General features: G+C 41.3%; 1 protein-coding gene across 3 annotated transcripts; it reads right to left on the bottom strand.

The window, feature by feature from the left end:
* Window positions 1-3,276: 3,276 nt before the first annotated feature.
* ppp2r5ca (protein phosphatase 2, regulatory subunit B', gamma a) lies at window positions 3,277-17,126 on the bottom strand. 3 transcript variants are annotated; one of them, XM_031847599.1, is made up of 14 exons: window positions 16,919-17,126; window positions 11,627-11,826; window positions 10,102-10,212; window positions 9,785-9,877; window positions 9,542-9,672; window positions 9,389-9,448; window positions 9,088-9,196; window positions 8,723-8,776; window positions 8,415-8,585; window positions 8,181-8,308; window positions 7,703-7,804; window positions 7,461-7,533; window positions 5,899-6,015; window positions 3,277-4,525 (listed from the first exon to the last, which is right to left on the bottom strand). In XM_031847599.1, the coding sequence occupies exons 1-14, from the start codon at window positions 17,010-17,012 to the stop codon at window positions 4,391-4,393; spliced, it is 1,578 nt and encodes a 525-aa protein (XP_031703459.1). In that variant the 5' UTR covers window positions 17,013-17,126; the 3' UTR covers window positions 3,277-4,390. The 3 variants fall into 3 exon arrangements, with proteins under 3 accessions (XP_031703459.1, XP_031703460.1, XP_031703461.1); XM_031847601.1 differs by having other exon boundaries at window positions 4,440-4,525; window positions 5,899-5,980; XM_031847600.1 differs by lacking the exon at window positions 5,899-6,015.
* Between the last annotated feature and the right edge of the window lie 254 nt (window positions 17,127-17,380).

Here is a 17,380-nt window from a genome sequence, read left to right as displayed (position 1 = left end):
ACGTGGTTTTATACATATGTTTTCTTTATGTACACTGTGAGTTGATGCTGACATTCGTTGTGTTGCACGTCTGAACATCTAACAGGACTATAAATGTTCAAATACCATATATAGTCATCCCTCATCCCTACTTCCCTTCCTTTAATGGAGCAGAGGAGAGGTGAGTTTATAACATTGGTACTTCAGGCCAACTGTGTATTCCAGGGTTATTTCCATCAGCAGAGTGAACTCAGGACAAGGAAAAAGATCTTGTGTAAATGTCTCTGGGAATCAACAAATGTCTGGTTTCCCCGAAATCACCTCCTTCCAAAAACATACTCACCCGTTTGCAATTGGCCTTCCGCGCACCAATCCTTTGTGCCTCACGGCTTCACCTTCACCTCGGGTAACATCAGGATTTAATACTCTTGCTGCACCTGGAGAGAAGATACTACAGCCAACTGTTACAGAAATGCAAGGCCAACGACGTTGAAAACAAAAACACTCTCGTTGCTGAAACAGGAAGTAATCCATAAAGCACGTGTTGTAATAAAAAAACAGGTTGATCCTTTTGTTTGCTACTTGTGAGAAAATCCAGAATCTTCATTTCTACCTATGAAGACGCTTCACATACTCGCATCGCTTTCCCAAAATGTAATCTGCTCATTGCAAGAGAAAGATGTTAATTGTTTGAAACTCTGTTAAACTTATTTAGAGCTCTCTCCCAGCAAATGTTTAGAGTGTGCATGTAGGAGTTCACTTCATGAAATGAAAAAAGGAATTCAAGAAAATGACCCGGTGTTCTTCATTATTGATTAAAGTCATTCTTTTCTTGATTGTCTGAGTCATTGTTTTGTATATTAAATAGTGAAAAAATGGCCATTATAATTGCCCAGAGACCAAGTAGCATCTTCAAATGTCTTGTTTTGGTATACCAACAACCCAAGGATATTCAATTTACTATCATATATGACAGAGAAATGCTGCAAATCATATTAAAGAAAGTGAAATTCTAAAATGTTGAAAAATTACTGGATTTTTTTGTCATTTAATTTCAGCTCTACTTCAATGTTAGTTATTTTGTTGTTATGTATCAACAAAAAACTGACAAATCTTAAAGAATATATTGCCATAGTGATGATGATAATGGCTAAATATTGTAAATCAAAATAATAAAAAATGGTATTTATGAACAATCTGTACAACAGTATATGATTCGTACTTGAGAACAAAACATGATGTCACAGAATGTGGCCGTTTTTCCAGTGTTTGATACTATTGCACTGCCCAAATACAAGAGGAACCAATTGAAAGATTGGAAAAGTTGTTTTTGAGAAACGGAATGAAAACATTGAACCATACGTGTTAAACTATAGTCTCTTGTTTCTGGTGAACACTGATGGCAAACGTCTGTCCTACACCACAGAGGAGCACCACTGTATTGGACCTGTTAAAATGATGTCACAGTAAGGTTCAGGTTGCTGTCACATAAGATTGTTCATGCCAGGGTGCCGCTTCGCAGCCAGTGAGAATGACATGTTCATCGCAGTGTATGTGACAGACTGACTGTTGTGCGTATTCTGGCTTTGGCTGAGATATGGATATTTGTGTTGCTGAATTCAGTCATAGATGAAATGCTTGAAACCTGCAGGATGAATGCTACAAGTGGTGTTGCAGATGTTATTCTCTGCATTTTGGTTATGGACCACGGTGAGTAAATGTCCCTTTTCAGGTATCTGGCTCCCTCTTGTGTTCAAAGCAGCATACTGCTAAAGTAGCGACTTGCCATTACTGCTGTTTAATGCATTAAACCAAATTAAGAATACACTTATTGCTATACTTGCCTTATTCTCTCCCTGCTAAAGCAAATAGACTAAAGTGTATATAATGTAGTGTACAAGTGTGTTTCAAAACAGTAATTTAAGATGTCAAGTAAAGCCAAAATGGATGCATGGTTGAAAATATATATTCAAATAATCTCTTTATTCATCCTATATAGTTGTACACCACTAAAGACAGTGATAGGAGCACACAACGGGCATGAACATTTGTCAGTTATATAGAGGAGGGAGGAAACTTTGCAGATTTTCATAATAAAAATAAGAACATTTTCTAACACCTTGTGACAATGAAAGTACATCCAAAGCAGGAGAAATAAGACGGTATGTGCCAGATTGACTTCTTTCACTTGCTATTGATGTTTTATTCTGTACAGAGGGACAATTTGTACAAAATCAATCTAGATATATAACACTACATGAAACAAGGTAAATCATATATACAATATTAAATGAATCATATAGTACAGGTCACATACAAAAGGACACTTTAAGTTATCATGTTTTGGAAATATGTGAAATTAAAAGATCTGCAGAAAGAGAACAAGCCACCGAATCATTTTTAAATCATCTCTCGTTATCACGGACAACTTGTTTTTTCAGCACTAAAATAACCCTCAAAACGTCTCTCGACTCAAACTCATAAAACCTATAAAACGTCTCTCCCGGCAAGCCGGATATAGTTTCATAAATGCAATGAACTCGACAACAGAAATCAGTTTGGTGAATGGCATTCCTCCAGGGTAAAAGGTACATGTTTAACATGGTAGTTTTAATTTACATCTTTTTGCATTCAAGCAAATACAGTATTAATACAGTTAACAAGCCAAGTCACAATGTCAGTTTATCAGCATCTGGCATTTTTCGTGGGCCATTTGATAGCAGTCCGTCTCAGCGTTGGGCATCCTGAATGGCCAGGACAAAACGAGAACAAAGGAAACCTGACATCCACGCTACTTAACCTCCAGAGACAAGACAAAGAAATACAACACGTCAAATATGAAGCAATCTAGCAGACCTCCTTAGTTTAAACAATGGTACTGACTGGAAGATACTTTCCAACGTTCACTGAGAAAGATAACCGCTCCACCAGACAACTGAACTTAGGAACAGCAGCACCACAAACATGCCACACCTTTAAATGTTAAGTCAGTTGTCTTTTTTTTGGTAACTTGTGTATTTATTATTGAATGTCAGTATGTTAATCGCTACCGAGGTTACCAGCGCTTAAGTTTGATAATAAATTAATTTCTATTTGCTAACATTAAAATCTTTATGGCATACAGTGCCAGCACACCTCCCTGCTCTTTAAAAAGAAAAGGAGCAACAGCTGTAACTTAGTTAGAGCTGCTAAAACCCATCAGTGAGTTTTTAGATGGTGCAGATCTGCTCCTCCAATCACATTTAACAAAAAACTAATCTCTCGAGATAATTTTCTTTACAAAGATATATATATATATATATATATATATATATATATCTATAACACCACTCACCTTGAACACCTCACAGCCGCACTCTTATTTCAGCATGCAGCCAGTATATGCAACGTAGGCAGCTAATACTAACAGCTTTCACTCACAGTTCATCATTATATACAGTAAGTACCATTGTTTGAACTGTCTAGTCAACATTATGGTCTGGTTTTCAAATATTGCGAATGAACTTAAGGAGAGCAAGCATATAAAAGAGTTGCATATGGCACAAAACAATAAAATGGAAAGTGTCTGATGTCCACAGGACAGCTTCCTCTTTCCTCGCCACCTTTCCTGGACATTGCAAGGCTAAAGGACGAGTCTCAGTTTGGTCTGGTGTGCTAAACTTTTAAAAAAAAAAAAAAAAAAAAAAAAAAAAAAAAAAAAAAAAAAAAAAAACTTTCAAACACCAGTGACCAAAAAACAAAGGCAGGCGTGTCTGTTGAAGATAAAAACATGAAAGAAACAAACATACGGAACACAACAGTCTTGGCACTGACAAGATGTCTGTTAGATTGAGCAAAGAAATAAAGAGAACGGACAACGGATGACAGGAAAGTCTTGTCTTTTCATCTGACCAACAGGTTCTGATTTTTTTTTCCGTTTGACAGAAAAGAAAACCAAGCAGAGACCAAGAGACGATCCTTAGACAGTGAGTCACACAGTTCCTATGTTTCCACGTCCAATCCATTGTGTTTGGAATGAAGGAACCAGCTTTGTGGCATCCGTACTCCCAGGTTCCACATTTACAGTGAATGCACAGGGGGGGGGGGGGTAAGAGGAAGCTACGGGGGAAATAATAGGGGGAACACAATCAATGTGACTAGGGCTAAAAGACACAATACACTCTCCCACTCCTCTCCAAATAAAGAAAAAAAACCTGAGAAAGCAGAAATCTGGGGGAAGAGGATACAGGGCTTCTGCACTGGGGCAGCAGGAATGAATGACAACTGAGACTTCTGGGTAAACTGAAGGTGGGAGGAGGCATGGGTATCCCAACATTGCCAGTGTAATTCTGGCGCCTGGGCGAAGAGGATGTCCATGGCCGTCGAAGGGTAAAAGGGGCAGTTGAACAAAGAGTCGACAAGGTGGCGGGACCTAGAGTCCATCGTGGGTGGTCAACATGTCTTCAGCTCTGCGGTGGCACTCCAAGGCTTTTGTGGTGTAGATATCCTGAGGCAACTCAGATTTGCGTCGCACCATAGGCCGCTCTTTCCGCTGCTCATGCTGCAACTGTCAGATTGAGCGCAGAAGGAGGAGGAGGAGACAGTTAGGCTCAATTATAGCGTTTTAACATCGTCATCTCCTGTCAATATGTCAAAATGTCCCTGTTCTGATCATAGCTCTAAGATTAAGCGCGACAGCTTGAACACAATTCAGTTACGTACATCAAAATCTAATTTACAGAGAACCAAGACTAAGCGAGTTAAAACACGGCGTACTGAGCGAGGCCATACCTGGACCAACTTTAAATTAAATACACAACATCAGACATCTATGGAGCCCCCAGGTGTTCATTATGAAATAAAGACATTAGCTTAGTAATTATATGAATACATTGTGACAAATATAAATTAACCAAAGAAATTTAAAAAATGTTTTGACTTTCTTTGCCACATAAAAATATGAATTTAATAGCGCTATTACCCGCCAAATGTTTACATTTTATGATGTCACTTTTCATGACTGAAGTTGTCACCAGTCTTCATAAAAATGATTAAATAACATTTCAAAATAGCAGGTTGAGCTTGAATAATTTATCATATTCTTATTTATGACTAATTATTGTGTCATTGACACTGAAGGGTTATGAATTCACTGGAGAAAAACATTAGCCCTGTTTTTCTGAATTAACCGGATTATTGTCAATTAAAAAACTAAAATCTGCACGGAACACGGTTGCTTCTGCTAATCAGCTCGTCAGGGCAGCTAAGCCCCGTCTTAGTTCCGTGTAAGCGAGAAACTCAGAATTCAGAAGATGTGCGGTTGTGATTTTCTGTTCAGGTCAAAGAATATTTCCTTTATTGACAAATTGGTTAATTTGGCAAAGCTGGCGAGCCTACACAGCAGGAAGGATCAGCGGACTACATTTACCATCAGCACTGATTGGACATCCACATAAAAAAGGTGGCAAATTCTTCCTTTAAAGAGAAAAGTTTGTTCCAATGTCTCAAACTGGATTAAACTAAAGTGGCTGAACATGTTTGCGTCCATCAGATCACAGAGGATCATTTTTTTCCTCAGTCAATTCTCAAGTGAATGAACTACACTTCATATATACTTTACAAAATCTATTGAAGTGGTATGATTTTTATAATTGAACACTTTGAGGCTTCATACTAAGACAACATGCAAGGGGCACACAAAAAGGAAGCTCTTGATTCCAGTGGTCAGTCCATAGTTAGATTTGTTTCCACATTTAGGTTGATTTATAAGTTAACAAACCACAAACACAAAGAAAGACTATAATACATACAGAAAGAATACAATGATAACTTCTATAGTGCAAGTAGCTTCAACTAGAAGACTTTGGTAACACACAGGCCTGATAATATAGAGTGATTAGAAGAAGAAAGGTATATAGACAGAGAGAAAGTCAGGTTTACCTGAGTTGCGCCCGCCTCAACTGTCTTTTTTAACCTCTGAACATCTTCTATCAAAGGGACATCCGTCTCCATTGCTACAGGACTATTGAGGTCAGAGGAATCAACATACATAAAGAACTATGTTGAAAAGAAAGAGAAACAAAAACAAAAAAAAACACAAAAACAAAGGATGGAGAAGAGACTTTCAGTCGCATGCAAAGAAGAATGAATCAAGAGGCTCTGAATATCGTCACATTTGCAGCTCTGATATTTGGTTTTGATCGGTTTCATATGCTTCAGTTGAGGCGTAGAATCAAAAGGATTGAACACATTTTCACGACTGATTTGTTGGGATTTAAGTGTTGATTATGAAAAAGCAACCGTGTCACACAATGTTGAGCTCATCAGTTGCTGTTCACACTAAAAAGGTTAATGTTGTACTGATCCGTTTGGATTTAAAATTTGTATTTTGTTGCACATTTAAACCAATAGTTTAACATTTTGGGAGTTATGCATATTTGCCAAGAGTCGGATGAAGAGATGGATCATGTCTGTACTGTAAATATTGTACATGAATGTAGCTTAGCTTAGCACAAAGACAAGGGGAAACAGCTAGCACGGCTCTGTCCAACAATAACGGAATCAATGTACCAGCACCTTAAAGCTGAAGATGTGTTGGACTATTTCCTGCCTGGCCGAAGTGACCACATGGTCTTCAGTACTTGTGCTAAGCTAGCTGGCTGCAACTTTCCAATTTACCATAAAGACATGAGAGTGGAATCAATCTTTTCATTTCATGCAATTCCCAGAATGTCAAACTATTCCTTAAATGCTCACATCAGTTTTTTTCTTTATCGTTACTCTTTGATTTAATGAAACACTTCTTCAGAGAGCATCTTAGAGCTGTCGGATTCAAGCATTCACCACAACTAGGCACATTCTCATCTTTCCATCTTCAACAGCAGTGCGATTATGAAAACATAAACAACCAATTCATATTGTGAACAAAATGAGTCCTGAAAAAAGGGGCAACGTGTAACATGTGGCCACGGTTTTAGTCAAAAAAACATCCAAAAATAAATGACCTAACTTTATTAACAGACTGTTCACAGTGTTGAAATGATGTAAAAGACTTCTATGTATTGTGTTGCAGAGATATCTACAGACAGGAGCACATAGCATCCAGTCTGCTTCATTCCAACACATGAGAACAAAGCGCTGCCTCGAGGGCCGCCGCCACACTTGAGTATAAGGTAGCAGTGTTATTTTGACTGACGCTCTCAGTGACATTACTTAGTAGCTAGCGGGTTTTTTTTAAACAGCGTATGACTGTAAATTGAACTTGTATGGGCCCAGCAGTAGAGGGGAAATGCTGCCCCCTATTTCTTTGGAGCCTGTGGCCGGACATTACACATCACGTCTTTATCAGGAGAAGATGGAAAGGGAACTACAATTCAACAACACAACTGGCTAACAGAAAACAAAAGACGCACATTTCATAAAGATGACTGCTACACACACACTTCCACACACACACACAGTGATAGAAAGGGAGGTTAGGTGACTGCGCACACACTGCTCACCTGTGGATTTGACTTGGCCAGGTTCTCGATCTTGATCCAAGCCTCTTCACGTTCTTTTGACTTTGCCTTCTCTCTGTTGAACAAGCAAACGTCACACGTCATTAATTTGTTCCGCTGCACCGATTACATGTGAAACCAGACACTCATTTTGCTGCAGTGTTAAGAGAAGCAGAAACGATGTGTCACTCAAAGACATCGTTGTTAGAGATCGACTGAGTGGGAGAAGAGTCTCGGGAGCCTACTTGTTTTTCTCAGCCCTGAACTGCTGTGTGCAGTCGTCAAAGAGCTTCTGATTCATCTCCATGAAAAGCTTCAGAGCGTTGTAGATGAGGCCGTGGATGGTCCTGTGAGCGCGCACACACACACACACACACACACACACACACGTCGGTCAAGAGTCAAGTCTTTATAAGCACAAGTGACATTACTTTTATATTTAACATATTAGAGATATTAAAGTATTTAAAAAGGTATTTTGTTGTGTATTAAAGCAGCAAACGTAAGTTATGTATAAAAGGGTGATCTGCAGCAATAAAAGCCTTTTTAAAGATTATTTATGATAAATGCATCAGGTGATGCGTGTAACTGATGCATAGGAGAGTACACTCTGTGACCAAGCTAAAATACCTACACATACTTGAGAGATATCACTAATGTGAGCGGTTGTGTCAGACTGGTGTTACATGCAGTGAGACGTACAGCACGCGTAGAGTATCTTACTTGTTCCAGTGGGTCTTAGAGTTGCGGTACAGAGCGGGGAACATAATCGGCAGAATCTTGGCTGCGTTGTCGCTGATCAGACTCATGATGTACTCGTTGTTCCAGTAGTACAGAGCTCTCTCTGCCACCTGCAGAAAACACCGCAGTCAGGCACATACTGACAACCACTTGAATAACCCCCCCCCCCCCCCCCCGACGTTATGAAGGGACCGGTTGCGATCGCCCTCGGGTTACCTGGAAGTGCGGGCTGGACACACACTTGGCCAGCTGTCTGAAGAGAGGCTCCTGCACTTTAACGAACTCGGAGGGCTCGATGACGTCCAGGATCTCCTCCAGCTCGTTGAGGAACATCACTTCCTTAGGACTATGAGTCTTTGGCCAGTACTTTAGTAAAGCCATTACCACCTTTTGGGATGATGACCGGGGTAAAAAGTCAACCAACTAAACAAAATTTACAACCCCAACACCGGCATCTCATTTTAAATCAATTATAGCATCACAGAAGGAGTTTCACCATGTTGTTGTTGATTATTTTTACATACCGGCTCAGTAAGAGTGCTGTCCTTTTCCAAAAACTGCACCACGCAGTAGGCCAGCTGCAAAACAAATAATCATTAAACTCTCAAAAGTATTTGACTTTACCGGTCGCGAGCTGAAGGTAACACGGCGGGGGACTCGCTGAACGGACCGGCTGGGACACGCAACAACAGTTTTTGACAAAACCTGCAGAATGACCTGCTGCTCTCATGAAAAGAGGAGGCGTGTACTCAAAGCAGGTTTGGACAAGAATATTTAAATACATTTTTTTTATAATTTCTGTGCTGTATGAGTGCCTCTTGCCATACAGCTTCACAAAAACTAAAATCAAGCTCATCATGCTGACTCACTGCGTGTTCAACAAACTCACCTGTGGATGGTAGACACTGAGTGATTTCACTTTGTGCAGAGGCAATAAAACCTTCAACAGAAAAATCTTGTGCTCTTCCTTTAGTGGTAAGGCAAATCCATTGATTATACTGCGAAATGAAACAAAAGTACCATCAGAACAAAGTAGGAATGTGGAATTAAATAGCCGATAGTTCAGAAGTTTTACATTTAGGACAGAAACGAGGTTTCATGGCCGACTATTATGAAAGAAAAGCATCGACTATCATGTAAAAGTGGTACGAGAGCCACAAACATCTGGACACTTAAGCTGATGCCCGTACCTTCCAAGTATTTCCAGTAGTTCGGCTATACCATTATGGTGCTCCGTCTCATAGATAAACCTGTAAGGGCAAACAGCAGATTCACACATTGATCATCACGCTTGGTTTACATGTTTTAAAAAATGAGCAGAGCGGTGGGAGACCTGCACGGACCTATAGAAAATGTTATTGATCTGTTTTCTGATGTACGCTCTCAGGCCCAGGAACTTTCCATAAATCCTGTGGAGGGTAGTTTTGAGGAAGTCTCTCTCTCTGGGATCCTCACTGTCAAATAGATCTAGGAGCTGCAAAGCCAGAGAAGTGAAATGTCACGATAATTAAATCACCATGTGTGTCTTGAAATTGTTTTTTTTTTTTATAGTCTGAGATTTTGGCAAAAATGTTTTTTTTCTTTACCTGCATAACAAATTTCTGGTCGATGTATTTCTTCGCTATGTTGGGCTGAAAGTCGGGCGATTCTAAAAACCTAAGGAAAAATTCATAGACGAGCTGCAACAGAAACAAGAACAAAAAAAAAAAAAAACAGAAGGAATGAATGCTGAGAAGGAATTTAAGCAAAAAGCTTTGACACCAAATACACCATTCAAAATAGTCTTTTTGTAAACTACACAACTTCACCCTTCAGCCATGCAGGGAGGCTCTTCTCGGTTCTGAATAACCGTTTATAAACCGCTCAATGTTTGGTGGATGATTTAACCATTTTAAATGTCAACCTGGAGGTGTGGCCACGCAGCTTCAAGTGTTGGCTCGTCTTCCTCGGGATCAAACTCCGCTCCGGTGGGGTTGGACGATGGAGGCAATGTTCTGAACATATTCACCGCAAACTGGAAGGAGAGAAGTGAAAATGATACTGTGAGTGTTTATTCCCAAAAAAGGACAGTACGCTATTAAAGTGAACTTCCTTTTGTTGTTTTGATAACCCCAGAGTTTACAAACGGCAATAGCTCTACCCAGAATATGTTACAAGAGATTTTCACTAAGTTTAAAAAAAACAAAAAAAAAAACACAGCTAGACGAAGACTTCCTGTCAGAAACGTCCCGCTCATGACTAAATGTTTCCCGTCATGACACGATGGTAAACAGCTGTGAAACCACAACAAAAGACTGCATCTTTTTCTACACACTCACACAACAATATTTACAAGCATTTAGAGATATGCTGGAGTATGTGACAAATCATTAAGTAACAGCAGTATTTCTGTGATGTATGTTTTTAAATGCTTCTTTCTCTCTATTGTATCCCCTTTGGGACGGGTCTGCAGCACGTAACGTTTGCTTAAAGCTTGATTATGAATGCTTTGTGCCATGAGTAATACGACTCCTTTATTCAGTTCCTCGTGTTAGTGCCATGTTTCAGGATTTATTTCAAGTCAATTCTTAATTGCACACTGCTCCAAAAAAAACAGCAAGGACATTTAAAAAAAATAAGAAATAGCGTCCCATCTTCTGCATTCTAAAAATACATCTTCTTAGGTTCATGTTAAACTTAAACTGGCCTTGCAACTGGCCTCCAAGGGTTTGGCCCACAACAATCAGAGTGTGTTGTGTTCCTGGTCTCTCGCAGTGTCAACTGACTCCCCTGTGGGCTGCTGTTCCCTGGCAGGCTGATCATGGGACAGCGCAGGTGGCCTACTAAAACACTGGGAGCCTTGTTTGAAAGAGACAGGCTACAAGGTAGACGGACTCTGCTGCACTTCAACCCACAACAGGCTGTGAAGATGACTGTGCATTAACTCCACAATGGAAACTGTAAATGGAAACGTCATAACAGTGATTACAGCAGCTCTGCTGTTGGCTTTGACAATTCAAAAGCTAATAATTTGTAGTCTAGTAGGACACTCTTTCTTCGCCATGTTTAAAGAGTGTGATGAGACGGTAAGCAGAACATCTGTCATCGTGATCATTTTTTTGGTATTTAGTCATAAACCACAAACGCATTTAATTGTGACTTGACGATGAGTCTAAGGGAAACATTTGTATACATGAAAGCTCGCAGATCATTACCACTTTTGCAAGAGTTGATGGCTAAAATACGCATCTTATGCGTTTTCACTTTATTCTTGAAAGAACAAGCCACAAACATCACAAACAAACAAACCTGATCACAAACATCAGCTGTGCTCAGGTCCTACCAGCTCCGTCCCGCAGCTACAGCCTGGCCCTCCCTATTCTTGGCCCAAATTGAACCCTCAACTTCAGCTTTTAACCGCAAACTTAACCCCCTCCGGTTTCACTGACCATGTGCACCACCTCCGGGTAGATGGGCTCTGTGATGACATTCCTGTTGTGGGTGATGTACTCCACCATTTCGCTCAGCGCCGCCCGCTTCACTTCCTTCCATTTCAGGTCGCTCAGCGGGTCGGACAGGAAGTCAAAAAGAACGCAGCACTGCCGTAGCTTTTGGATGAAGAGCTTCTCCTGCTCTGCGGGGGCCACATCTGAGGAGACAAAGAGAAGGGGGGGGGGAGAAAAGTGAGGTTTGTGAAGGGAAGAAAAAGAGTCCCGAATGAGCGGCGAAGGCACAACAAGGCTACACAGTGGTGATGCAATAAGGCGGTGGGGAATATAGGAAAATGGAGCCATGTTGAAAAGAGTGAGGGGTCACGAGAGAGAGGAGGGGGCAGTGTAACTGTCAAGGACGACCGCTAAAGCAGCGATGCGACAGAAAAAAAAAAAAAAAAGAAATATCAGGCAACAAGAGAGTGACAGAGACCGGCAAATGAGTCATGAAGACTAAAGTGCTTTGAGAGAAAAGCTGAGATGGTTACAGCTCAGCGGGAGGATGAGGACGGAGCGGAGCGGAGGAGAGACGATGGAGACGAGGACGGAGGATTTGGGAACTAGGTGAATGGTCGCAGTCCAGCCAGTCGACAAAAGGAGTCATTATATTTGTCCATGGTGGTTTGAGGACTTCCTCTTTTCACTTAATTTCCACCAGAACAATCAAGAGCACCGGCCTGTCAACAAACAAACAAACAATCTCTGCCAACACTTCACACATGACAACACAAAGAAGAAAACATCCATTTCGGTTGCTTGAAATTCCTACCTGCTCATGTGGCAGAGTAATAACACACAGTGACACCATAATTATGTCGTTATGTGACACAACTTTGACGTTATTGTTTCTGCTTTTTTTTTTTTTTTTTACGATGTTTGTTTTTTATCTTTGATAGTCACACTGGAGGAAAATCTACACGCCATGTTCTTCAGCTACCGTAACAATCGCCAATATGGCACCATGTCCCAGGAGCTGGACATCTAATATACACATGGTTGATTGTATTTAAGTTACTTTATATATACACTGTTTAGAAAGGGAGAGTTGGATGAGAAGATCGTCATCCACTCGCTCATTTGTCCATTTAATATGAAGCTCCGAACACCTTAGCTTAGCGTAAAGCTAGCCTGGCTCTGTCCAAAGGCAACAATCCACCTAGCATCACCTCTAACGTTTACTTAATGATATAAACACACGATACATAGCCGTCCGTCGTCTCGTGACAGGACTGAGCCATGCTAGCCGTTTCCATTTCCAGCCTTCATGCATGCTAAGCTAACCGGCTGCTACCTTATATTTAATGGACAGATGTGAGAGTGGTGTCCACCTTAAACAATAAACTGAAGCGATTTAAACTTGCTCAACTAGGCCTGCTGTTTCCTTATGAACAGTGGAGCAGTACAAACCCTGGAACCCTTTATAGATGAGATAGGTCACTATAAAATAACAGACATGTTTCGTTATCTCAAGTTTCTTTCCTGATTTAAATTGGTTCTGTCTAACCACAGCTTAAATAAAATAGGCAAACTGTCAACTAACTCCTTCACTAAACTCCGGCGTGGGTTCAAGCAGCTGCATGTGACGTAGTGCTCGTGATTAACAATGCATCCGAAGAACAGACCGGCTGGTTTGCTACACTCACATTTATGATTTCATTGGTGTCTCTGCTGGTGACCTACACTGTGTATCTGATAGAAGATGAAGAGTTATACAATCACTGCCTACACACAGCACATGACACCCACAGTAGCTTTACATTAAGATTCTTTCCTGTATTCCTGCAACCGGATCAGCCGGTTTATTCTACAACTGTAATTGCAATAGAAGGACGTAAGGCCATCGTCCTTACATGAACGGCATCCAGCCTATCGTCCGTTTATGGTGTTTAACCGAAATAAATCATACCAGTGCAACAAAAGCTGCACTTTTCTATACCCCCGCAATTACTGATCAGTGAAGGGAGAGGCGTCGACAATAGGCTGGCACTGAGGCTCGGAAGCCGTGTCTGCACATGAATGAGGATGTTGGCGCTGTGAGCGAACCGAATTAGATCAGATATGTAGATGGCATGCACTGTATAGGTCAAAAGGAAACAACATGGATGAATCCCATTTCTCTTCAATGACTGTACTGTAACCTGTAGGCAGAACACTTCCACGTAACGACAAGAAAATTAGGTTGAGAGACAAATTAGGATTTATGAAATTGGCACAGGGATCAAATAAGACCAAAAAAAGGATACATAATCAATTGATTGAAGGCAAACAGAGCATTGCAAATGCTGGATATACTGAATATTAATCCAAATTACACTGAGATAAATGAATTTGGTCTCTTTGCGTTGCGATGCTGCCATCCATCTTGTTTTAATTAGACAGAAATGAATGAGCAAATAAACAAAGTGGCATAAATAAGGTGTGTAATAAGGAAAAACTTAAGGTAAATAATAGAAAGATAACCTATACGCGCACGCCCTACTTCCAATGAATGTACACAGAGTGACACACACACAAACACACAGTAAGAAGAGAGATATCCTATTCAGACATGATGGAGACTTGGCTCACACGCTCTCTCACACACACACACACACACACACACACACACTTCTACAATGTCAGTTTCAAGTCGGCCAATTTATCTTGATGACAGTGAGAGGTTGGGGATTCCAGAGGAGAGAGGGCAAGTGTGTGAGCTGCCATTAACAGCCATTTTCATATAGATTTGACGGCCAAAAGCGATGTCACTGTGACAACACTACGACTGCCAGTACGCCAGATTAAAAACACATAAGAGAGAGAAGTTCATCCAAGACATTTATCGTTATTATTACTACCGTCTCCAAAGTGGACACCTGTTTCAGATAAATAAGGCCCGCTAAGCTCAGCTGAGGTGCACCCAGAAGACTGAATAGCAACAGGTAGAATACAGATTACGTTACCGTTTATTTTATTTTTTTTCTAAGTTGCACTGGGACATGAAGCTGCACTGGAATGTGCCGCCATGTCTCGCACCGCTGACGCTGTCGGACTTGTGTTATAAAGTTTCTGTACACTCCTGAAATATCCAGCGGGTCGTTGTGTAACAGATAAAGGCTCAGTGTTGTGATCCCAAAATTGATGCTAACCACAATGTGGCGTCTATTAATGTCGCTAACAGAAGCCTTAGGAGGGGGAACAAGCATGCGCATGCACACACACACACACACACACACACACGAGCATCGTGTCTTTGTGGAGAACAGAGAGAGATTCATCCGAGTGCTCCCCGTTCAAAAAACTGAGAGAATAAATAACTAGGAGTCACATTGGAGCCACAGTCTCTACTTTTACTTTTGTGTAAATGGGTCAAACAAACAGCTGATAGTCCAATCTGAAGTTAGGGACGGTTTGGCAATCTGCTTTATCGACAGTATGTTATGATCAATGTAAACATTGACTGATGCTATTTATAGCTTTGTAGAGGGACAGTGTGTTGCGGATTTTAAAAAAAAAAAGGCTTTTGAACAACTAGGTTGGCCACATTCATTCATTGAGGTAATTTTGGCGGCATTGAAATATAGAGTAAAGTACGGTTCCTGTGTTTGGATATAGTTAAAAGTATGCAACACATAGCTTGTGACAGACAACAGCTTTGCAATGCTTGTTAATAAAATAATGTCTTGTATCTCAAAACAGATTCACGGGCCCTGATCAATACTTGGTGCAAAAATGTATCTTTGACACATTTTGTGTCCCACAATTTCTGACATAGATCATAAACATGGCTCTGAATACAGGCACGAATGCACCCAGAACACAGGAAATGAGGAAATGTTGGGATGTGGAGTCTAATTCAGAGGTGACCAGGGATCCATCTGTCCGAGTAGGTAGTGTAGTGGGAACGAAAACGCATTCCTAACAACGCTGAAAGGCCACCGGATCATTTATTGAAGTGTGTCTGAGGCTCCGAAAAACATCCCAAAAAGAGTTAAACGTGGATGCTGGCTTTCAAATCTTTACCTGAGGTGGTCCTGTCCAATCCTGTTCATATGCATGTACAAATGAACACATGTATGTATGTATGTATGTATGTATGTATGTATGTATGTATATATATATTTTGGATTAGTAGTGGTTTCAGTTCCCCACATTCAAAATCGAATGTGAGAATGGAAGTAAAAACCTATGCCTCGGTATACAATGCAAAGGGAATCTGTAAAGATCTGGATGTAAGACATTTGGTCTGAACGGGGTTAGAAATAATAGACACACACAGAAGAAAGAGGCAGATAGAGTCCGATTGTTCCCCCAACACTGAGTTGTCATTCAAGGCAGTGGCCACTGTGGCTCAATAGAGTCTAATCAATAACTGCCCGAGGCTCCATCTAACGCTGGGCTGCACCCGAGTACAGTGGTAACAGGCTGGGTCTTTCAAACATGACTGAGTGCATTCGGCACACATTAAAAGAGAGCAGGGCCTGGCGCTGTAATCCTAAAACCTTCCTCCTATAGCTGGGTCACATTGACAGCAGGTGCTTTTGTTGACTTCACAGACACATTTTTGTTTCTTGTGTCTTGATTGGAGAAAGAAATAGGGGTGCCTAAGCATGTCGCCCACTAGGGAAATGGGTGGGGAGATGGAGTAAAAAAAAAAAAAAAAAAAGGGGGGCTGCAGTGGCTGTCTACAGCCTACACACTATGACCAATCTGTGCCCAGATGAACTGGAGTGTGACAAAAACGCTGGGTTGGGTAGAGCAGAAGAAGAAGGTGGTGAAGAGGAACAATATTTGACTCCTCTTTGGCTTTTTCCCCTCAAAAGGCTACAGTCAATAGCTGCAACCATAAATACACAAACACAATTAAAGTCAAACACATGAAGCGCTAAGGAGAAGACCCTTCCCTGAGCTATGACCTCACTTCCTTTGACATCACTAGCTCGGCGGGGGGATGGGCAGAGAGGCACAGAGAGAGAGAGAGAGAGAGAGAGCGAGAGAGCAGCTAGCTAGTAAAACCAGATTTTTCTACATGTAGCTTCACTGTCTCACGATAATGCACACAAGCAAATAATTCCTCAGTTCCCGTTTGAATACAATAGAGCTGCTTTCCGAACCACAGAAACAACGACATGTTCCCAAACGCCTGAGTGCTGACTAACCCAGCAGTAACCAGTGGAGGGGAACCGGAGCACAGCAACACACACACAGCTCTCTCTCTCTCCCTAATTCCCTGGGACAATACAGGAAGACAAATATACGTCCTTTACGTACCTCTGAAGTGCATAAGGGCCACCGGCTGAAACGGCCCGTTGGAATTAGGTGCATCCACAACCATCCTGTCTCCAGATTTATTGCATGTCAACATCTAAACCTCAACCAGGAAGGCGATCCACTTAGGGCGAGAGGCCAGCCTCCATTTTAGCACAAAAGCAGATCAGAAAATGAAGCTCTCTGCTGCTGGAGGGAACTGGCTAGTTAGTGACGTAGGCAGCGAACGGAGCCCGCTGATTGGCTGAGGTCAGGCGGCTCTAGAGCGATGTGGGCGGAGGTTTGCTGGCAGAGAGGGACGGTGATTGGCTGAGAGGACGCACAAGGGGGCGGGATATACTTTGGAATTTTTGCTGCGGCTCCTCCTCCTCACTCACTCGTCTCTGGTGACGCTCTGTAAGGCAGACCTACAGATCTCAGATCAGATTGATTTAAATCCTCTCCACAGTTGAACCATTAGCAGGG

This window comes from Anarrhichthys ocellatus, unplaced genomic scaffold, assembly GCF_004355925.1.
Source record: "Anarrhichthys ocellatus isolate YVR2014 unplaced genomic scaffold, GSC_Weel_1.0 scaffold7, whole genome shotgun sequence".
Classification (NCBI taxonomy): Eukaryota; Metazoa; Chordata; class Actinopteri; order Perciformes; family Anarhichadidae; genus Anarrhichthys; species Anarrhichthys ocellatus.
Note: the sequence above shows the minus strand (reverse complement) of the source record. Positions and strands in the feature narration are given on the sequence as shown.

Coding starts and splice junctions, on each gene's coding strand:
- ppp2r5ca (XM_031847599.1), bottom strand. CDS start 17,012: ATGTTGACATGCAATAAATCTGGAGACAGGATGGTTGTGGATGCACCT. Junction 10,213..11,626: donor ACCCGGAGGTGGTGCACATG/GTCAGTGAAACC, acceptor CTCTCCTTCCAG/TTTGCGGTGAATATGTTCAG. Junction 6,016..7,460: donor TGGCCAAGTCAAATCCACAG/GTGAGCAGTGTG, acceptor TTTTCAACATAG/TTCTTTATGTATGTTGATTC.